General features: G+C 46.2%; 1 protein-coding gene across 5 annotated transcripts in view; it reads left to right on the forward strand.

Annotated features, from left to right (window-relative positions):
* HOMER1 (homer scaffold protein 1) overlaps positions 1–23,855 on the forward strand; it is a 1,117,839-nt gene that overhangs the window by 973,545 nt on the left and 120,439 nt on the right. For all 5 annotated transcript variants that reach the window (XM_069627415.1, XM_069627411.1, XM_069627413.1 and 2 more), the window contains one exon: positions 12,200–12,280. In XM_069627415.1, coding sequence (XP_069483516.1) covers positions 12,200–12,280 — 81 coding nt within the window. The remainder of the gene's footprint in view (positions 1–12,199; positions 12,281–23,855) is intronic.

Genomic DNA, 23,855 nt, shown 5'->3' on the forward strand with positions numbered 1-23,855 from the left:
GCCTGCAAAAAGCAGGCGTTAAATTCCCCAACCCGCAAAGGGACCTCGTAGTAAGGCGGTAAGGATTTACCGGTACCGGTAAAATACCGGTACCGGTAAACCCTTACCGCCATCCGTGTAATGAGGCACCTAGTCTTGAAATTTCTAATGGGTACTCCATTCGAACTGAAAAAAAAGGACCTAGGCTGATTAGCCATCGGTGCGGGCCGTACACCTGTAATTACCACGAATGGTTAAATGCTTTATATTATACTTTGTCAAAAAATATCTAATGAAGAGTCGAACACAGTTGAAAATGATTTTGAAATTATTCTCTTTAATCCACTGCTATGTGAATTAATAAAAGCTTGTCATTGGTTAAGAATCACCAATTTGTAATTTGCTGTTTTGTAGGCAAACGATAACCCTGTGGCTAATGCATTTCGGAAAATCTAGTTTCCTTCTTCATAGCCGGGTAAATCTATTCAGGATTACTTAAATTGTTCTACCATCATCAAAAGAATCAAAAATTATACATTCATATTTCAATAGATGTATTGCAAGAACATTGAAAAATACAGGGTACCCACAGAGGACAAAAACGATTGACAAATAACACATAAAGAGAAAGAGAAAACAACATATGCCGCTGTTAGTGACCTGTGTAAAAATACCTATAAATGTATGCAAGATCCATATTTAACTTATTCCTTGCGCACTCATAATGTAATAATGAAACTTGATAATGATGAAACAAACTTGTTCCACGTGTTATTACAGCATAGAGAACCATCTACCCAATCTTCTCCGTAGTCATAAGGATCATTATACATTTTGTCTAGTCAATCTGTATTTATTCACGCTGGTAGTTAAACTAAACATTGTCAGCTCTCACCAAATGTTATATATATCTGTTCTGCCTTATGTCGTATGCGTGCACTAACCTGCCAGTGCTTCTGTATCCCAGGCGCGATTAGCGGCGCTGGTCAGCGTTGTCGGATGCGTTTGTGTAACGCTGAAAAAAGGTTAAATAGTTTGAGTTGAACGCGTGCTTTAACATGTTCGTGCTGATAAGGAGCACTGCTGTTCTTGGTTCTTGATATTTCATAGTGCTTACCTAAAGAGCTTTGTTATCAGTAAAGCGATCCTTTTGTGCCTTTCCTTCCGAGCTGCTACCAGTCCCGGGTGTCACAGAAAAGTAAAGCGTTGTCTAGGCAACGTGTATATCTAAAATGGCCGCTCGCAGACAAGCCCAATGGCCATATTGGTGTGGGCATCTCTCTGGTGCTTAATGCAAATTGCTGTGCTCTGTCTCTGTAATCTGTTAATCAACTAGAGGGTGGGTGTCAGGTACCTAAAAACTAATTGCAGTTGTAATTTGTATATGTGCAACATATGCTGCAATTACTATCAATAAATGAGTGACGAGGTACGTGTATGATGCGCGAATGCTACGGAGTGTGTAATAAAGTTATGGTGTTGCATGGTATGCTAGTCAGTACCTGTGTGAGTGAGTAATACTCATAGGTGATGATCTGTTCAAAGACAGGAGATACTTGAAAAAAATGTTTTTATATATCTGAACCGTCCAGTCTCTATCACTCATGCAAAATGTAAGTGTGTGAAATATTAATTGTTGCTGAGGTGCGGAGCACCCTTCCAGTACGTGATTGACAAAAGATACCAGTCTAACTGTGTGGATACATCAAACATGGTACAGTACTTGTAAAAACAGGATTCATTGAGAGTAACAATACATGTTGCAGTTAAATGGTGCTAGGCAATATGCAAAGTCTTTAAAGAAAACAATTCAGATCGAATTCATTGTTAATTCCTCTTGGTGATAACGCTTCTAGTCGATTAATCCAGTATGCTTCTCTCTGTTGCCTCTTTTTTTTAATGTCTCTAGAGGTATTGTCAATAAGTTCAAGTACCTGGAATCTGAGTTGTGAGATGTTATGCTTTTTCTCATTGAAATGTTTTGCCACTGCTGAGTTGGTATTATTGTTGCGTATACATGATTTATGTTCATTAATACGTATACGTAGTTTTCGTCCTGTTTCACCAACGTAATTTATACCACAAGGGCAACGTATACAATATACGCAATTTTCTGTGTTGCAGGTTGCTTGGCATTTTAGTGTAATCTTTTCTCCTGTGTAGGGATGTACCACTGTACCTCCTTTTATTATGCTGTTACAATTCCCACAGTTTAAGCATGGGTAAGTTCCAGTTCTTTTTGTTACTGTGCTTCTTCTGGGTGTGTCTTCTCGTGTGTTAACAAGTAGGTCTCTCAGGTTGTTTGATCTTTGGTATGCAAATATTGGTGGAGCAGAAAAAAGATCTTTGGTTCTTTCATCTTTAGTCAGTATTTGCCAATGTTTATTTATGCATCTCTTAATTTGTGTACTCTGAGTAGAAAATCTTGATACGTATACCAATGATGATGATGTTGGTTTGCTTTTTGGCATAAGGATGCTGGTTCTTGTTTTTGTCGCTACCGTCTCTGTTGCTGTTAGTGGTATCCCCGATCTTCAAGCTTCTTACTCAATCTAATTAAATCTTGTTCGAACTCCCTTTGATCACTGATTATCCTTTTGAGACGCAACATCTGACCATAGGGCAAATTCCGTAGTGTGCTTTGTGGATGAAAGCTCATCCGATGTAGTAAATTGTTTCTATCTGTTGGTTTGGTGAATAATGATGTTTTAATCTGTTGATTATGTACATTTACTTGAATGTCCAGGTAATGAATTCCAGGTGAATTGTATTCGATGGTCTATACTGTTGATGTACTGAAGAAACTCATCTAGCGACTCTCGTGTCTTTCCATATGCAGAAAATATCGTCGATGTATCGTATCCACAATTTTATTTTGTCTTTCCACTCTGTTTTTTGTAGAATATGTGACATTTCAAATTGGTACATAAAGCTGTTTGCGTAAAACGGTGCCATAGTTGCACCCATGGCTGTGCCTGACGTTTGTATGTAGTAGTCATTCTTGTATTTGAAATACGAGTTAGTTGAGATGACCATCAGCAAGGACATTATGAATTCTTTGACTGCTCCTATGTTGCCTTCTCGTAACAAGAGCCACTCTACCGCTTCTTGCCCCAAATCGTGAGGGATGCTGGTATAAAGACTTGTCACGTCTATTGTGAAAAGGATATCGTTCCCAGTTAATTGTATGTTCTCAAGTATGTTAAGGAAATGTGTACTGTCTTTCACATAAGTTTCTGTTTTCTGTATGATAGGGTTAAAAAAATAATCAATGTAGGGTCCAAGTGGCTGTAGTATACCTCCTGTGGCAGCTACGATTGGTCTTCCCGGTGGATTTGTTTATTTTTTGGTAGAAGATAAAAATGTGGAGCAGTTGGTTTCTGTGTCAATAGGAATGCTTTGGTCTTTTTTGTGATCATACGTTCTTCTGCTCTCGTTAAGAGAATCTCCAAGTTTTCACAAATATCTTTGGTGGGATCTTGTTCCATCTTTGCGTAAACTGTGTGGTCATCCAATTGTCTCCTGCATTCCTGTTCGTAATCATAAGTGTTTTGGATCACCAAAGTGCCGCCTTTGTCTGCTGGTCTTATGGTTATATTGTCATCAGAGTAAAGATTTCGTATTATGGACATTTCCTTTCTGTTAAGGTTTTTGTTTTTAGGAGCTCCATATTTGATTTTCTTTAGATCAGAGATAACCATTCTTTCAAAGATGTCTATGGCTGGTACACTGATGGGTGGTTTAAAAGTACTCTTTGGTTTGAACTCAACTAGTTCTGTTGCCTCTTTATGGGGAGACTCATGTTCCATTTCAGCAAAAAAAACTTTTAATTTCAATTTTCTGGTTAATTTGTGAAGTTCGACCTTGGTACTGAATAGATTAGTGCCAAACATAGGTACAAATTTCAAACCCTTCCGTAGTACTCGTTCTTCTTGTTGGCTCAAAATACGGTTTGAGATGTTAACCACTAAGTTGTGCGAGCTTGGAATCTCGTCTGTACTCCTGGTCCTTTTCCTCTTCCCCCTCCTCGTTCGCTTGCGTTTGGGTGTCTGTCTAAAAAAGAAGCCGGATGCGGCACTCTACTGCTTGTGCTTGGTCGTTCGGTTCCACCTGCTGCACCCTCTGGTTCTGTGGCTGTTTGTGGTTGCTGGGCGTGATGTCCGTCTCTGCTAGAGTCCATGTCTGAACTACTATTATCTGAGTTGGGGTTGGGATTCCTTGATCGTTGTGGCTGATTTTGATATTTATCAGCCCACGTGTAAACTTCGTCTCTTAAGTAGTCCAGTGTGTCTCGTCTGAACTTTCTTATTTTTCTTGCTTCAAGATCTGTTTTGTACCCCTCAAGCTTGTTGTTGATGTCTGCAAGTATATCCTTGAATGTTTCCTCACTTGTTAGTTCTGTTATCTCTGTGCTGAGATCTTTAATTTCTTGCTCTAGACCAACCAAATTCGATGAGAGTTCCTTGATAGTTAATAGAATTAAATCAAGAGAGCACTTGTTTAGTATTTGTTTCCACTTTTGGACAAATTCTTTGCTTTCCTTGCAAAGGGTGGGTTTTAATCCGGTTCTTAAACCTTGTGGTATTCTTTGCGCCTTGTAATAGCGACCTAAAGTGATAGCATGTAATTTTTGATTAATGGTCTTCCTGATGATGTATTCCAACTGCTTGTTTTATTTGTTTGGATCTGTATCCTGAGTAGTGATGTTAATCTCCTTTATGAGACCTAGGATTGCGTTTGCCTCTTCAGCTGAAAAGCCTAATGTGGTAGCTCTTAATTCTGTTAGTTTCTCGATATCTTCGTACGACATTGCAGCGTGCTACTCCTCAGTTAATTGCACGGAAGTGAAATTACTGAAATTTGAGTAGGAAGAGGATGCGCTGCTATGTACTCTGTGATTTAGTAAATGTACTCCATGCAAACTTCTTATTATTAAAATAATTGCTTAGTAGGGTGCAGCCCACTAAATAGTGCCTCCGTGCTGGGCTCTCCATTCGAACCCCTTCATTCCTGTTCATTAAGATTTCTTACTCTTAAAACAGTCTTTCTAGTGGCCTTAACTTCTGCCAGAAGAGTGAGCGAATTACTCGCCTTATCTTGCAAACCTCCACATACAATATTTTACAAAGATAAGGTTGTTCTACAAGTGAAGCCGAATTTGTATCCCAAAGGTGGTCTCAGAATTCCACATCACACAAAAGATAACCTTACCCTCGTATTAGCCTCCTCCCCATCCAGGGAAAGAGGAAAAGAGATTACACAGGCTGGATCCTAGGCATGCCTTAAGCTTTTACATTAGCAGACTTGCAAGGATCAGGCAAGCAGACCAATTGTTTGTGGGGTATGCAGGGCACAAATCAGGTTTGCCCATTACAAAACAAACCATTTCAAGATGGATTATTTTAACCATTATAGAATGCTATAAATTGGCAGAAAAAGAGCCCCCTCAACATCTTAGGGCTCATTCAACCAGGGGTATCGCAGCCTCTTCAGCTCTCCAAAGAGGAGTTCCAATTAAGGATATATGTGCGGCTGCCACATGGTCGTCCGCACACACTTTTACCAAATTTTACAGTCTTAATTCCTCCTCTAGCCAGGAGCAAAAATTTGGAAAAGCTGTGTTGCACTCTGTGCATCTTTAAAAGGAAACATTTCATTGTACTCCCGCCTCCTCTATATACTACTGCTATCGGAGTCTATCAAAGATAAGGAATACGTCGGAGGACACAATGGGCCTCATTCCGACCCTGGCGTTACCCAAGGCACTATTAGCGCCTTGGTTGACGCTGTTATCTTTCCGACTCCGCCATGGTGAATGGCGGAATTACCGCCCCATTCCAAGGTTGGCAGGGTCGGTAATTCCCCATTCACCAAGGGCCCTTCCCCATTCCCATTTTTGCCCCATAGGGCTCAATGGGAATGGGGAAGGCGCTAATTACGGCACCGTAAATTACGGTGTCGTAATTAGCTCCTAGGTCCCTTTGCGGGTTGGTTTTTTAACGCCTGCAAAAAGCAGGCGTTAAGTACCATCCCGCAAAGGGAACTCGGAGTAGGGCGGTATAGGTTTAATGGCACCGGTCTCGTTAACGGTGACAGTTAACCCTTACCGCCCGACTCGGAATGATCCCCAATCATTTCGAAGAACAAGTTACTTACCAAACTGGTAAAGTTCTTTCGATGGGATGTTCCTCCAATGTATTCCTTATCGCCCCTCCCATCCTTCCTCGCAGTAGAACTTTCCTTGTATTTGCAGCCTACGCTCCTTCAAGATTATTGACCAATTCATGCAAAGCAAAACAGCACCTCAAAACGGAACTGAGCAACAGACGCTGCCAGTGGAGTAACCTTTCTGATACTGTTGGGGGGGGGACATGACATCTGAAGAAAAGGTGCCCCAACCAAATGAATGGGGACAAAATAGTGTGCCATGAAAGTTGGGGGGACAAACACCCATGTCCCCCCTAAAATTACACCCATGGATGCTGCGCAAGACTATTTGAACCCATGGTGACGTCGGTGCCGATACGGAAGCCTTCGAGGGACACCGACTCGACGGACGCCGACGCGCATCGCCCTCTACTGTGAAAAAATGTTCCGAGGCCAGAAAGCTGGAAGTGGATTTATCAAAGATGAGGAATACGTCGGAGGAACATACCATCGAAAGAACGTTACCAGTTTGGTAAGTAACTTGTTCTTCGGCGGCTGCATCACGCTATCCACTCATATAACTTACATCGCTTTTTGAGTGGCCCACATTATCTTCAACAATTTCGTTCACAAGTTCGGATCACTGTCATGTGCGGTATCTGCCGCACCTACTTTGTAGAAGTCCATATTCCAGAAGCTTGTTTAGTTTCTCTATCTACCCCTTCATAATCACACCCATAAAGTCGAGCTCTGTACACAGTATAGTTACAATAAACGAAATGTAAGTTCACTTATTGCCACCGTCTTCCGTCTGGTCATCTGCTGTAGCTGTGCAGTTCTGCGTGTCCATCCAATTCGTTGCGTCCTCTGGAGATTAAAAAAAGTGTCTTGTTTCCGTGTAGCACTTTCAACCTTGCAGGGTACATCAGCATATATTTCAGGCCGGACTCGCGTAACCGTCTCTTGATTGCCACATAGCTCAACTGCTGTCTCTGTACCTGGAAGGTGTAGTCCCGGTATGCCGTTATGGTTGCCGACGCTCAGCTAATGGTGCCTCCTATGCGGAAGTATTCAAGGATTTTCCCTCTGTCTTTATAGTTCAGAATCTTAGCAATGATCGGTGTAGGGGGGGGCCGGGTGGTGGTTTCCTCGTCTGGGCTCTGTGCGCTCTTTTGACCGTGAATCCCTGTATGAACGACCCCACTCCGATCTTCTGTAGTATTAGATTGTCTACGTAATTTGTTGGGTCCGGGCTCTCCCTTCCCTCTGGCAGGCCAACGATACGAACATTGTTCCTGCACGCCCATCCCTCTGCTTCCTGTGCTCTATTTTCTAGGTTACGCACTTGTTGTTGGAGCGTCGCAATCTCCTTGGCGCTGGTGGTGCAGTGACTAGTGTTCGTCTTCACCTCTGCTTCTAGTTTGCCTGTGCGGTCAGCTAGGCCTCTTACTTCCTGCCTCAATAGGTTGACGTCTATGCTGACTGCTTCTGTTTTACTTTTCAGTGATGTCTTTAGATCAGCGATGGCAGCTCCCAGCTTGGTTTCCCATGTCACTTTCAGATCCGCAATTGCTTCTAGGATCTGTCGGTCGTCTCTCCCTGGGGTGAGTTCTTCCTGCTTATTGTGTGCAAGAGATTTTGCCGCCTCTCCCACGTGAGGCGATTTCGCAAACATATCCATCAGCGTCTGCTTCCCCTTGACTTTGTTAATTTTGGACGTCATGTGTTCCACTTTAGCCTGTTATGTCTTCCCACTTCGAATTCGAGGTTGCCAGTCCACTCTCTGCTTGACGTGTGTCTGGCCGGCTTTGTGTCCCCCCCCCCAGCAAGCTACATCCGACGATATCTATCTTGTTGACCAAATTGAATTAGAAAATCATTATACATCTAACGTATGCTTCAAAAATGACGCTACGTTAACCTATGTACTTGGGTTTGAGGCTAACTTACTCAAACTTGGCTACATTGCTTGATTGGTTGAGATCCCAGTCACCAAGCGACCAACTAGCAAAATATCCCCTGATGCAAAACTTCCATCTAATCAAGCAACAATCTTGTATTTTCGCTGCTGGGATCCGTGTGTGGGTCGGGTGTTAATGGCTCCTGCGTGGCCCTCAGATGATGTGGTTTCATGCCTCGTTCTGCCTCAGCTGACCCCCTAGGTGTTTTTCACGATGGTATGGGGCCCTAGTCCTCTTTTTATATGTCTCAGGGGTCTTGCTTTACTAGGTTCACTGTGCCTGTTCAACTGTGATCTCGGGTTTATCTTCACCACTTACTGATAGTGGGCACGCGCTGTGGTTTAAGCTGCAGTTAGAGCTCACTGATATAGGGAGCTTTAATGTTTGTCCACCTCTAGTAGTTGTCTGGCACATGCAGCCATGCCCTCCCCACCCCGGACCTGCATTGCATCAGCAGTGACCAAAGGTGTCATTGATGGGACTGTGTCATATAAGGTTATCCGCATGTGAAAAACCTCTCTGGGATCCCATCAGCCTTGCTACTCCTTGTTCTGCATGCATACTGTTATTCTGGGCAATCCTCTCATAGTGCTCTTCGTTTTGCTCATCCAGTCTAGGGCTCCCCACCTTCTGGTTCCTTGGATGCTTGCACCCTTGTGTGTGTCCTCTGGGGGGGGAGTGCCTGTGGGGATGCGCTGAGTAAGTGCTTTACAGTGTGGCCCACAGGTCTTGGCTGCGTCGCACGTTACGCAGCAGTCTCCAGCTTCTGCTGTTTCAGTGGCAGGTATGTTGATACTTTGTGTTCCGTTCGTCGTTCATCGCGAGAATCCCTGTATTTATGTTACAGCACACGTGACCCCCAGTGAGTGCGCTCCAGCGGCCGGTACAATGTCTCCATATTCCAATTTGCCGAGACGTGCACCTTATAATCAGGACTCTCGCGAATCCTACATTCAGGCGTTTGGGCACGTTGCTGCTTATACCGCGGCTTGTGAGCCGGCACCACGTTCTTTCTCCCTCAGAATTGCCGGGGCTCGTACGGCGGTATGTTTGCAGTCCTGCAATCCCTGGTGGGCTAATGTGCGTTCTAGTGCTACTCCGCTACTCATGAGCTCCAGCCCTCTGTTGCGCCGTGTTAGGCAGAAACCTGTGCAGTTCCCTTAGGGACCACTGCAAAAAGTTTAAGACTACAGGTGTTAGCAGTAAACCCAATTGGTAGCAGTCTGCACCACCCAGATTTACCTGGTAGCTGTGGCTGAGCAGTCAGACTTCTCTGAAGAAGAGTTAGGCAGTATATAAAGTATACACATTAGGTACAAAAATACAGTAGCACAAGCAAACACTGACCAGAGCTTTGGTATAAAAGTATATCATTATTTATTTAAAAACACACTTGTAAAAATACACTGGCACTAATATGTCAAGCAAGTTCAAACACAGTCACTTGAAATATATACACCTCACTGATTAATTATTCGACAAGTCTTAGGAGAAGAACACCACTTATTATCAACACAGAGGTGAGCGCTTAACCAAGATGGCACTCCAATAATTATTTAAAAAGGGAGAGAAAAGGCAGAAATAGGAAAACACACAATACCAACACTTTTAAAGAACCACAGCAAGTCAAGAAAGGCAGGGTCTAGTGTAGAGCAAAAAAGTCCATAGGCCATGCCCACTCTTGGAGAGAGCAAGGCGGAATGTGCCCAAGATCACACAGTTGCAGTACACTTTAAAAGTCTTTGCAGATAGTTCAAAAAGGAGTTATATCAGTTCAGAAAAGTTAGTTAACAGGTCCGAGGTCACCCCAGGATAGAGAGTCAAGGATTTACGGGACACCTTGGACAGTATGTTGCAAGCGAGACCAGGCGGGACACAGTACCTGAAATGGTGAGAAAGCTCCAACGGGGGCAGTTGTTCTTGGCAGCGGGTGCAAGTCGGTGCTTCATCCAGGGGAAGAGAAGATCTCGACGTGGAGGAAAGCTGGAGGTCGTTGCACTGCCAGGGAAGAAACCAGCCGCGGAGTTTCCCGGTTAAAAGGTACTACCCTTTTATTCGCGGTAGTGGTGAAGCGTGGCTATCCGGCCGCCGGGGTGCTTGGCACGGGCGATTCGACCACGAGACGATCCAGGAAGGCGAAAAAAGGCAAACTGGTTAACCCCACCAGCTCAAAGGAAGAAGACTTTCCTGGAAGAAGATCTTCTCTGTCGTTGGGAAGTGGTGAGTTCGGTTCAGCAGGGCTCCACCGGTGCGGTCGTCGTTGCAGGTTGGCTCAGCTTCTCCCTCTTCGGATTCTTTAGGTCCTGTGGCGACCTCTGAAGTTCCAGTCCCCAAAGCCCTGCTTTTATGCAGAAAACCCCCATTCATCATCCTAGCTGTCACTCAAACATGCTAAGTGGTGAGCCGGGCGGCTCACCACTGGGCCAATCACACAAGAGTGCGACTTGAGTTGCCAATGCAACTCAGTCCGGGGTGCCTATTCCCCCCTCCCACACATCCTGTAGACCCAGACAGAGTGGCACCACTTTTGCAGGCTTCTGTGCAGAAGCCAGCCAAACGTGGAACAAAGGGCTCGACTTGGGTTGGAGTTACAGAGGCGAACACGAACGCCATTTTAAAACCGAGTCCTGGCAAAAAGACTCAACCGGGGAATAAATATTAAATAAATAACCCGGCGGTATCTTTAACATTGCACCAAAAAAGTGGTGCATTTAAAATGAATGGGAAAATCCCATAGGAAATATTACGGTGGAATATTTTGCGTGGTAACCACTGCCACCAGCCAGAAACTCGACAAGGGGGGACTGGACAGTGCCCCCTTGAAAAACAGACCCAGGGGCAATCAAATTACCCCTACCAGTACTTCCACAATATGATGGTTTGTACTGGTTCTGTTCATAATTTAAGACTAGTAAAGTCAATGGTGACTTTACATGCCCTGGGAGACAGTAGTTAGTCCCAAGGTATGGAGTCTATGTTTGGGGGCCACTATGACACCCCTGTGTTACTGCACTGAGGGTGCTGTGTTACACACTTACCAAACACACATGAAGCCCTATGGAGTAAAAGACCTCATAGCCCATAAAACACATTACAAAGTCAAATGACATTCTCAAATCATGCCTAAGAGTGGGAGAAAAGAGTCTCACTCTTAGCAGGAGAAAATAATAAACCCCAAAAATCCAGCAAAGTTGCTGTGGGACTCACTAGGTTTGGGAAATTAGCCTTTACAGAGAATTCTCCCTAACACGCCGGCTTCCCCTTGCGTGTGGAACGTTACGGTCCAGCGCATAGTGTCCTACGATCGGAGCACTCGCACATTGCTCAATCCTTTGTAGTTTCACTCCCTCGTCGCACATAAGTCTCCGGGCTGTGCGGCTCACAGATCCCACGGTGCATGTCGCATCAGTGGACTGTGGACCGCACTTCCCATCTCGTTCTCGCCGCAGCTGACTTCACTGAGGATTCGCTCAGACCTTTGTTCTCCGTACGGTGTCCGACGCCATTTTCTTTACAAGTCGCTGTGACTCGCTCCACACACCTTTATCCTTGTAACTATTGAATCACTGACCGGTTTGTTATTATAAGGCAATCCACGTGTTCTTTGCAGTTTCAGGTCGCACCAGGTGTGTTTATTGGGCGCATACAGCAATATAGATGCCCGTGGTTTCAGGATCACATGAGGATCGGCAGGAGACAACACACGACATGTCTTATTCCATGGCTGTTAAGCCAAGCCCCCCACTGTTCCCAAAAAAGTTGATGTATGTTACACCTTTTAATTTACTGTAGTGAGCAAAGAGATTTAAGGAAAGTAAATACACATTTAAGATGAAAGATATGTTGTTATTAACATTTTTGTGATGTAAATCAGCTTAGGCAGGTGTCAAGGATATGGACATATTGATAATGAAGCTTTGATGGGCCTTGATGCCCTTCATTTATTTTAAATAAAAGTGTATAACTGGCCAAATAGTATTAGTAAGTCAAGCCCATATGCCACTTAGGGTGGGGCGGGCGTGTGTGTGTATACGTGTGTGTGTAGATGTGTGTGTACATTGTTGGATATCCAAATCTGGTTATCTTGAAAACGTTTGTATTTGTTTTCCTAGGAAATAGAAAGATTGAAAGAAGAGATTGAACATGCCAAGGAGCTGCAGGCACAGAGGGACTCTTTGACACAAAAATTGCAGGTAACTTATTAACATGTTTTTCCAGTAAAGATTGAGGAGCATAAAATGAGAGGTTGGTGGCTTCACATTCCGGTCATGAAGTTAAGTGAGCGCAAGATAAATTGTGGCAAATTAAGCTCTCTTATGCCACCAGGTATCCTATAATTACTCTTCTCGTGCCCAATGATGACAGTCCACTGTCCGGGTTATCTTATCTAAAATCCTAACCTTCCTTGATTTCAATGTTCAAGCCCCTTGATGTTTCAATTGCCTTCCCCTTAAATGCCATGCCGTGATAGCATGGTGCATCTTTGTTTCCCCCACATTTCACAAGTCACTATCCAAAGGATGGGGGTCGGTGGAGAAAGATCATGAGGGGGGAAAAAGGACTATGAAGAGGAGGCACATTTTTCCCTGATTTAAATTGGACAAGAGGATAGCAAGGCCCTATTAGATCCTAAATAGCTTATTCTGGTAAGGCAGTCCCCAACCCAAGATGTCCCTGAGATTAAACCGGTAGGTAATAACATAGACAGAGGACTGAAAGTTAGCTTCTGCAGACTGAACGATAACCCCTTCCCACCGGATCCTCGAGCCCCACAGATGAATATCAAACCCTGGAGCCCACCAGAAGGAGGGCAAACAAATGACGACTTCACAGGATACCTGGTAAATGCAAAGAAACACCAATTAGCTATTGGTATAAATCAGTAAACTCACCAATTAATAACATGCATTAGTGGACTTACCCAGTGAAGGGCATATGGGCACAGTGCCTTGTCAACACCCACCTGCCGCTCCCTGTCCTCAGTAGTCAAGGTACAGTGGCAGAGAAAATCCCTGGGGGACCAGGGAAAGAGTGCTGGGGAAATACAGAGTTTCGCAAAGGGGAGTACAGGTACACAAGAGAGAAGCAAATGGTGTAATGTCAATTAGCCCAAGACAGGCGAGTACAGGGTGCATAAGTGAAGAGTGGTCAAGCTGAAAAGATCCAGCGCACTGGTCCTGAAGACTTGCTTGACAGGATCGGCAGCACAGTCGCGATAGAGCGCAGAGGAGGCGCAGTGGCGAGAATACCAGTGTAGGGAATGGGAAGCGAAGAAAGCCTTGGTGGTGGAAAGTGAGCAGTGAGCTGGAAAAACAGAGTGACAGATGTGCTCATGGGAAAGTAAAGTAGAGGAAGAATAGTGCAGAGGCCAAACAAACCTCAGATCCAGAAAGGGGATGAATGGGCTGCCGAAGCCACTAACCAAATCTGAGCAATCAAATGAAGAAACGACAAGGGCTAGAGGTGAGACCACAAAAAGATGCATTGAATAACGTTGCCTAGCAGTTCTCAAAAGCCAGCCCAGTTGTTTATACTCTTGTATAATACCCAAGCCAAGTAAGGATCTAATTTGGGCCTTAATGTCCTCTTGCCCACTAAATGTTCTAACTACTCTGTAATCCTTTTTCCTTCACTCCCTCCCTCTGCCTACCTCCCATCCTTTGGAGGCTGACACCATAGCATTGCTGGCAAAAATAGTGCTGTGATTTTGGGCCAAAAAATGTTATGCTGACTTTGCATGTTACGGAACCCTAACAGAGTCATATGAGTTAAATAGCATTTGTGACAGTGAGCCCAGCCTCATAAGATCAGGAAGGACAGGTGAGCCATGATAGATTCTGAGTGCACACACTGCTATACAAGTTGACTGTTCTTGTTACATTTCAACACATTTCGTCAGGTTTAATATTCTGCAGTTTGAAGCAGTGGAATAGACTTTCATGGGATATTTTTGTTTCCCATAGTTTCTCTGTTAATCCTTTCCTGTTAATGTAATATTGCATATTTTATGTTCTCTTGTTAATCCTTTTGACAGAATTTTGTTTAAAAAATGTTTTGTCATTTGTTTTACTCCGGAATTGGGCATATCAGAGGACTCCCCACACTTTCCCACCCAACACCGTGGAGTGATAATCCGTTCTCATGTATCTATTGTCTCCCTCTACGCGGATGACATGTTGTTATACATAAAATACCCTTGGACTAACTTACCACCTGTGATGGAGGAAATATCCACATTTGGGGCCATCTCTGGCCTACAAATAAATTGGTCTAAATCCGAAGTCCTTCCACTCACATCAGGGGTCTCCTCGCAGGATGTCGGGGAAGTCTTTGCTTGGTGTCCACAGGGAATTCGCAACCTGGGTATAAGGGTGTCCACTTCCCCTGCAAGCCTTTTCGAGGAGAACTACATCACGGCCCTGCAACACTTGGAACATAGGGTAGATACCTGGATACGACTCCCCCTTCTCAGGCGGGTCGCATCTCTTTATCTAAAATGATTATCCTACTGAAATTACTACACATCTTCAATAACGTACCGGTATGGCCCCCTATATCCTTCTGGAAACGTGTAAGAGCTCTGATGTCCAAACTGATCTGGGCAGGGAACCGTCCTCGCATATCCCTATGCACGTTGTGCTGCTCGTACGCTCAGGGTGGGCTGGAGGTCCCCAATCTTTTTCTTTACTATCTTATAGCTCAGATCCAATATTCGACTTGGTGGTGGTCCCCCACGAATAGCTGTCCCCATTCTCAACTCGAGAGGGCAATCGTTCAGACTGACGATTTACGGGGCTTCCTTTGGGCCGTCCGGGAGCGCCATGTGAGGGCAGAGGTTCAGCCCCTGGAGATCACGTTGAAGGCCTGGGATCAGCTGGCGAAATGGGCGGGGTTGGATCCATGGTACTTCTCGATGATGGCCATATGTAGGGTCCGTGGGATCCCTCTCACATTTGAGCACATTTTTATTCAGCACTTCCAGACCCTGCGTATCCATACGTTGGGGGATGTTGCGCCGCTTGGTAAATTTATAACTTGGGAGGAACTTAAGTCCAGGGGCAACTGGTCCCCGATCACTATACTACTGTACTTCCGTCTTCGTGACGTGTTGAAATTAAGATGGCCTGATTTTCCCATGACTCCTGCGGTTTCCCCAATCATGGAATACGTTACAAACCCGATATCTACTAGAAGGGTGGTCTCATCCCTGTATGGTATGGCTCGGTTGTTGGTGCCCCCCTCATCATCCCAATATAGGACTAAATGGGAAGGCTGTTTATCACGTTCCCTGTCAGAGACTCAATGGGGTTCTATAGTGGCTCAGTCCAAATCGATCTCCATCAGCAACACATTTCGCTTGATCCACTACAAGTTTTATTTCCAGCTGTATTACTCCCGCTGTCCTTGCCCAAATTGTTCCTGCTTAGGTCCTCAAACTGCAGGAGATGTCAACAGACCCCAGCTGATTTCCATCATGTGGCCTGCCTCTGTCCTCTTATTCAAACCTTCTGCATGGCCATTGCAGAAGTTATGGAGAAAGTAATAAATGACCCAATCCCATTTACTCCTGAAACCTGGTTGTTAGCATTGGTGGAATTGCAATCTAGTAGTGACAAACGCTTGGTGAGCATGGCCCCTGTGGTCGCTAGGTCTTTGGTGGCCTGTACCTGGGGGGCGGCTGCAGCCCTCACCTTACACCACTAGGTGAACTCTATGTCGTTGTGTGAATGAAGAGAAACACAGTACAGTCAGACACTCCCTCTCAGTGGCAGAACCAGGGACTATTGGGTGGCCTTCAGGAGCTACATATCTGATGGACAACGCTGTGAAAGTGTTTCATCATCCCCGGTGCCCCAGAGACTACTCCGATAATGTTTTGAAGGAACTCTGCTACTGAGTCGGAACGCTCTTTTTGTTTTGGTGTGGGTCAACCTCAGGGTTATAGCCCCTATAGTAATAGTGCACTATAGGTTTTCATCTTGTTGAAACTCTGGCTGTGACTCGAACACGCTGACGCATTATTGTGGTTTACATGTGGGGCCCGGAAGGGGGCTGGGGGCATGGGGGTTGGGGTGAGGGGGGTGTTATGCCCCTTGTAGGGGGGCTCTGTTGTATTGTATGGATTGTAATGTAAAAGTCAATAAAAAACAGTAAAAAAATATATATATACTGTTAGCAAAATCTTTAACAGCTTTCACAAACCCCCCACAGAAGCCAAGACTGGCATGATGCTCCCTCATCTGCCTCGCTTATGAAACCACAGAGATTGTCAAAATCCTTCTTTTGGTGACTCCCAGACCCAGTGTCATACCTCCCCAGTAGGGGGCCCACTCTTCTCCTTCCTCTCAGCATAGTTGTAGGTTACATCCAACATTGATCTGTGTGCGCTTTGTCTTCACTCACCCCTCTGAAGACCCTTCCTCTGATTAGCCCCTCCATTCTCCTAACCACCCTTCCTCCCTCCCCAAAACTTTAATCCGGCTTCAGTCTGGAAATGTACTGTCTCGGGAGGCAATCAAAGAGTATCTCGGGTGTCGGTTGGCTAAAAAAAAAAAAATTAAATCTCTTTATTGATATCCAGCAGACAAAACAAAAAATGACCCCTCCCCCCAACTTCGGACACTGAACTTCATTTTCTTCAAAACGAATCATAATATGACTCCAATACTTCATATTAATCAGCCATATGTGAACAATCATCAGGTGCACAACTGTTCTTTCTTCACAGTTAATAATATCCCCCAGAAGCATGCTGCCCACGTACACTGTGACATCATACCACATTACACCAACATCACGCCAAGCAGGTGTTGCCAGCACCATCCCCTACTATAAATGTTCCTTACAAATGTTGACCCAGCTCACTAGCCCTACGGGGGCATCAGATCAGGTGATGCCAGTGTCGGTTCCAGAAATTCATCCCACACTGAATAGGCACCCTCCTCTTTTACGTATTCCAACCTGAGCATCCTTATGTCCCTTTCTGCTGTCACCCACTTTATCATGTCCCTGGTCCAGTTTCCCACAGTTACTTCCATAACATTGCGATCTGCTGTTTGGCCAATGTAATACCTAGCGATGTGAAATTAGTCAAAAGTGTCCTCCTTTTCCTGACAGGTATTAATCCCAGTAAACATACTTTTATTGAGATGTGCCGTGTACTGCCAGTGAAGTTACTTAGGCTCATTACGAGTTTGTCGGTAAAACACTTGTAATTCTGGCGTCCGGGTATTACCATTACCAGTGGGGCGATTGCTGGTATCACCGACGTATCAAAAGTCCGTGGGTGCGCGCATATCCCCCTCCACCCCAGTCCGTAACGGTAATACTGGCACACTGGTATTACCGGCAACTACACAATTTCCTGGTAAAACTGGCAGAAATGTTCCAGCCATACAGATACCATCAGAAAAACTGCCGGAATTACTGGTGCCAGTTACCAGTTCCAGAATGACCGGCAGCGGTATTACCGACACCAGAAATAGCGTCACTGATGGAACAGATCGCCGGTGGCCATCTTGAAAAACACAATCCACACTCAATCTCCCACTTACTGTTGCCATCCAGTGTGAGAGGAAGCAAAAACCATGTCTGAGGAAAGGAAGGCATGTATCACTGATGTTCACATCATGAAACCGAAGTTCTCAGAGGCTTAACTCATGTTATTGGTGAACACAGTTGTCCAGCATGCTGATGTGCTTTTTGGGGTTCGACACTGCAAGACAAGCAGAAGACCGCCATATGGCGTAAGGTTGTGGGCAGCGTATCAACTGTGGGGACTGTCCCCCGCACACCCAGGGACTACCAAGCACTGGGACGACCTGCGGCTGAGGGTGGACAAGATCATCTCGACCCACAGGTGGGAATCCTCAGCCACAGGAGGAAGGATGCTGTCACCCCTCACGCCCAATGCCCTGCGAGGAACGGTACAGCTCCATTCTGCACTTGGGGGGCATCAAGGAGTCCCAAGATGATGGTGGTAAGTACAAACACCCCTGTGTAAATGCCATTGTTGCATCCAAATACATACATCCTCAGGCAGCGAGTCCAACACATGCAGACACACCAAATGGCCAGATCCAAGACACATGCAAGGGGATGCGGGTAGAGGCAGTTATGTACAAGCACTGTTGCCAATATGTACAGACCCACAACATGTGCACCTAGGGATCACAGGACACAAATCGTAGGCCCACCGCACACACAACAGGCCACCTTGGCAGACCAACTTGCAATGTATTCTCCCACCACCCATATGTAGATGCATGCATTGGAGGAAACAGACAAAAGAAGCCTCATGAGAAGGGCATAACACATAAAATGTGGCATGAATGAAATGCAAGGCCGCAGTCATGAGACCCAGAATACCAACAGCATGCTCATGTCATCCCAACAGGCACACAGTCCTCTGACACTGATGGGCCAGGACCGTCATCAGGCAGAGCTACTGCAGGCGTACCTGCAAAGGCAAGCAGGCCCAGGCAGCAGGGCACTACAATTGCCACGTCAAAGGTACCTTCAGCCCCACCACCATGCACCATCAGCCCTGTCACCATCAGCCCCACTACTGGCACCCTCAGCCCTACCACCAGCACCATCACCACCCACTGCTGCATGTGGCACTACTGCAACCACCACACCTGTGGTCAGTGGCCCCACTGTACCTCCTGTGCCCTCCACTCCACCACGGGCACAGCAGCCACCAGGCCATCAAGGCCTCCCACCACTGCGCAGCCTCCGTACCATCGATGCACGCCTGCATTCCATAGAGGCCCAGAAGGGGGAACTTACCTCCATTGCACAATAACAGCTCACTGAAATGAGACTGACGAGGGAGTGCATGCAGACCTCCAGGCACCAGAGTGCAAAGTCCATAGTCCATGCAACCGCAGCCCTCCTCACCCTTGCACAGAGAGTGAGGGAGGGTAATGAGATTGCCTCCTCGCAGTGGAGGTAATGTGACATGCAGTACCACTCTGCCTAGACAACATGCATGCCAAGGGGTCAGACCCGCCCACATTGGTGACCACCACTGAGCGCTCCCAGCAAGGCAGCCCATGGCGCCGATCACAGATGCTACAGCCTACTCAGGAGTCCGGCAAGAGGCCCATGGCCCATGGCCAAGAGGGCCCACAAGTGAGAGTGACACTGACTCGGTGTTCTACTGGGTGGGTGGGGTGCGGGGCTAGGGAGGGTGCATGGATAGGGGGGCATTTGGGGAGGGAGTGTTTGGGGATGGAAGGGAGTTTCTTGGGATGGGGTGTTTGGGGTTAACACTGTTCACATATGAATACAAAAAATTTCACCTTGGTCCTCACGTGGTATGTGCCATTTCCTGCAGCGTCTAGGGATTCCTCAGAGGGGTCATCTACCACAGAAGCAGTTGGTACCCAGAGTCACCTACAAGGGGGTAAGGCACAGGTGTGCCTCATGATGCCTGGCCTGTCACACGTCATCTCAATGGTTAATCTGTGCTTGCATGTCCCATTTCACATTGTGCCACACTGTTTCACTATCCAGTCCTTGAATGTGTATTGAAATACCAAGGGATTGTCCAGTCTGACATGGTAATACTAGCACACAGCGAACGGCCAACACACATTTCAGTTTGGTATCTGACTGTGAGGGCGCCATGCCATGGGGAGTGGGCTGGGTATGTGCATTGCCACCATGCGTGATACCTGATGGGAGTCTGAGTCACATATGAAGGTAGTCTGTGTCTCAGCCATGGGTACCATTGTTGTTCATGTGCCCTGCACCTAGTCTTAGCATGCACCCCATAGCTTACGCCAGGTGTGTGTTGTGTGTGGGCCTGGACAGCCTGTTACAGTCATGTGCATGTCATTGGATAGGCACAGGTAAATGTGCATCACTGTAATGTGTTATTCCCTGTGAGTGTACTTAGAACTTGGTATTAGTTGTTGCTTTCAGTCATCTCCAGGATTGACACCAGGCTCTTGGGGGTGCCCCTGGTCGTACTTCTGATTCCCCTACATGCCCATGTCAAGCCATTCAATGCCATTGCAGTGGGGGTGGGGTTTTGCATTCTGGTACCTGTAATACATTGCATGTGGTAGTCCTGTTGGTGTTGAATAGGCCCAGTCGTTGACTGGTGCATCCCCAGTCATGTGCTACTCCTGTGTGTTGTGACCTGTCATTTGGGGGGTGCACTGGTGGGTCCAGCATGTACAGCGACCATTACAGACATGCATGTGTGACATTGTTACCTCTCCCCAGCCCCCTTTTCCTGTCTATAATGCTGAAAGGTAGATGGCACTTGTTAGGCAGAATCCGGTGCAGTGCCCTTAGGGACCACTACACACAATTAAGACTACAGGTGGCAATACAAGTTTTACCTTTGGTACAAGCCTGTACTACTATGTCAGAGTGGTAGCAGTGGCGGAGCAGCCAGGCTTATCTCAAGAGTATATGAGCAGTAGCAGAGATTACACAAAGGTACCACAATTACTGTGACTCAAGCAAACACTGACTCAAGGTTTCAGGTAGAAAAAAATAAGTACATTTATTTTTAAACCATTCATTATAAACACAACACTTCTATTAAATTTAAACACAAAACACACGTCAAATATACAACTAACCAATTCACTTTGTACAGTATGTCTCAAGGTAAGTACCCTGTGTTTGAATGAACCGGTGTTATGAACAAAACACGTTACCGTGAATATGATTGTGATCACTTTTTGACAGTTCGGTCTACTAAATAAACGCGTATCCGTGACATGAAATGCTACCGGGGCAAAAACACACTTAGCACATGAGATACCCAGAGGGAGTTGGAGGCAAAAATCACAGGCAATATTTTGGTTAGGCAGACAGAATCGAGAAACACTCAGAGGCAAGAGTTCAAAAGTCAAAGGGCCGGAGCCAGGGTCAAGTGACACCGGGGCCTGTTGCCGAAGATCACACAGTCTGATAGTTCATGATTCAACATAGCCAAGAGCACTTCGAAATTGTCAATGTTCGGAAGCAAAAGTTATAAGAAGGAGCGAAGACAAGGGCAAGCCTTGGAAATGAAGAAAAGGGGTTCACCCAGTTTCCTCAAGCAGAACACAGTACCTTATTCCAATGGTGCAGCTGGTGCCCTGGCAGTTGTTCCTGTTGGTTTCCCGCAGACCCACGATTCCTGGAGCTTCGTTGTGAAGGAGGACGTCTGAAGGGGGTCTGTACCACACAGGGATGAAGCCGGCAGCAGCGACAACGAATAAAAGGTGCGCTCCTTAAAAACAGGAGAGGCTCTTCAAACGGCTATCCGGACAACTACAGCTGTGTGCAGCGATTTCGACCAAGGAAGAAGATCCTCTGGCTGTGGAAGATGAGCTGGTTATCCCCACCAGGCTCAAGGGAAGAAGACTCCAGACTGGATCTCCTCTTAGTCGTTGAAGGGTAGATAGCTCAGGACTGCAGCAGGGCTTCACCGGGATGGGATAGTTGCAGCAGCCGTCGTTCTCTCCACTTCTCTTCGGTTCCTTGTAGTTCCAGTGGCGACTCTCCGACTTCTAGCCCAAGAGACCTGCCTTTTATGCACAAAATCCCCATTCACACAGCCTGGCTGTCATTCACCCAGCAGGGGGGTTGTCCAGCCCGGACAACCACCTCAGCCAATCATGGCAAAGTGCGACTTGGGTTTCCTAGGATACCCTGTGCAGGGGGTGACTACACTCCTCCCTCACATTTAGCCCACCTAGACACCCAGGCGCCTGGTGGAGGGCTTCTGAGCAGAAGCCCGCCAAAAGACGGTGAACAAAGAAGGCGAACCTAGTTTGCCGCGCAAAGTAAAACACAAGAAGGACTTTAACAAAAAGAAATGGGGAATAAACCCAACCGGAGCCAAAAGAAGGACGATTTGGTCAAGCGGGTTTATGTTCGAGGCTAATATAATAGCCAAGAACAATACCACGTTTATCTAATATAATCATGGTAGAAAAGTTAGGGTAGATACCACTGCCACTACCACTGCCACCAGCCAAGTCTAAATGTTAAAAGAGCGAAACAATGCTCTAGGGGGTACAGATAAAAAGGGATATGAATTAACCCTTTCCAGTACTCCATGGAAGATGGGGTGTACGATCTGTGGTAGATTGACTAAGTAAAGTTAATGGCAACTTTACCCTTTTCTGGGGGACTGTAGTCAGCCACAGAAATGGAGTCGTGGGTAGTCTCAAAGACAACCCTGTGCCACGGCACTGAAGGTGCTGGGTGACACACAGAAAGAAGGGGGCTACTGAAGTGGTGTACTTCAGAGTCCACAATCACAAATACAGAGAAATACACATGGCAAAACATAGGTAAGAGTGGGGGAAAAGCTCACACTCTTACCAAGTGGAAAAAAATAAACTCCAGAAGTCCAGCAAAACTGCTGGGGGACTCACTAGGTGAGGGAAATTAGCCATAAATGAGAATTCTCCCTAAAAGCAATGTACATGTACTCACCCAACATCCAGGTTCTTGGTCCTCTGTGATGCTCCATGTTGACCAGCAGTGTGGTGTTAGTATTTGTCTGTCGGTGAAGGGGCATGGTGTGGCCTTGTGCGAGGGATCACTGCACGCCTCCACCTCGGCACCTGCATCCCCGTCGTCCTCCTCCTCTCCCTAGCCTCCTGTTGCCTCTGCCGGTACTCCAGCCCCTGCAGCTGTGGATTGGCATGTAGCACCTCCAGCTGCATGTTTGCGTCAATGACTGGCAGCATGGATGTTGTGGGGAGTGTTTTTGGAGAAGGTGTGGCCCTTTTGTACTCTTCCTGTGTGCTTTGGGTGCACTTGGGTGGATTGGATATACGTGTGGTTTATTTCCTTCACCTGTGTCCATTTACCAGCCTTATCTCTGCCTTTCTGGTATTACTGGCAAATATCAGCCAGTATTACCAGCAAATCTAATCTCGTAATGTGCCGGTGTTCCCATTGTGCTGGTATTACCGGCGCAGGTATCTGGCCCGTCCGGTATTTCCATTGCCGGCATTACCGGTAACGGCAATACTAGTGCCAGTAATTCCAGCAACTGTGTTCAAGCAAACTCGTACATAGCCAGACTCGTAAAAGTGCTGGTAAACTGTATTACCAGCAACCAGCAAACTCGTAATGACCCCCAATATCTCAAAGACACGTCCCACAATGCATACAATTGTGGACACTCCCACCATAAATGTATAAATGTGGCATATGCACATCCGCATTTAGGGCATTTTGCATCGGCCTGCGTATGCATCCTCTGCACTAGTGCTGGCATTATATGTGTGCGCCGTAAACATTTTAAATCAATTTAAACCTCATGTTTCATGACATGCTTTTGGTGTTAATGCATGCTCTAGTCGACTCCGAATTTTCCAATGGGCTTCCTGAATCCATTTCCTATCCACCTCCCACTTCAGTTTCCCTGTATATAGCTGCTTTATAGATCGTGGATATGCGTCTGAACCTTTCTTTCAGAAACAGGATTTCCTGATTCAGGCCATGTGTCAGTGGTTCCTGTGGAAACCCACACCAACCCATCCGATTGCCGGCAGCCACTCCTGTAGAAGTCAAAAAAATCCCCCCTGCCCAACCCAAATTTCTCAAACAAACGCTCATATCCAATGAATCTGCCATCTTCATACATATCTCCCCAGTGTGCTGCCACCCTGCCTTCCACCCCGGCCCCACGCGTTGGCATGTCTGCACAGAGCACAGTGCACTCCCCCATATAAGAAGCTGTGGCATGTACATACGTTGCTACCCTTCCCCACGTGCACTTGCTTCCCAGACCTTGTG

Source organism: Ambystoma mexicanum, chromosome 6p, assembly GCF_040938575.1.
Source record: "Ambystoma mexicanum isolate Mex_15411 chromosome 6p, UKY_AmexF1_1, whole genome shotgun sequence".
Classification (NCBI taxonomy): domain Eukaryota; kingdom Metazoa; phylum Chordata; class Amphibia; order Caudata; family Ambystomatidae; genus Ambystoma; species Ambystoma mexicanum.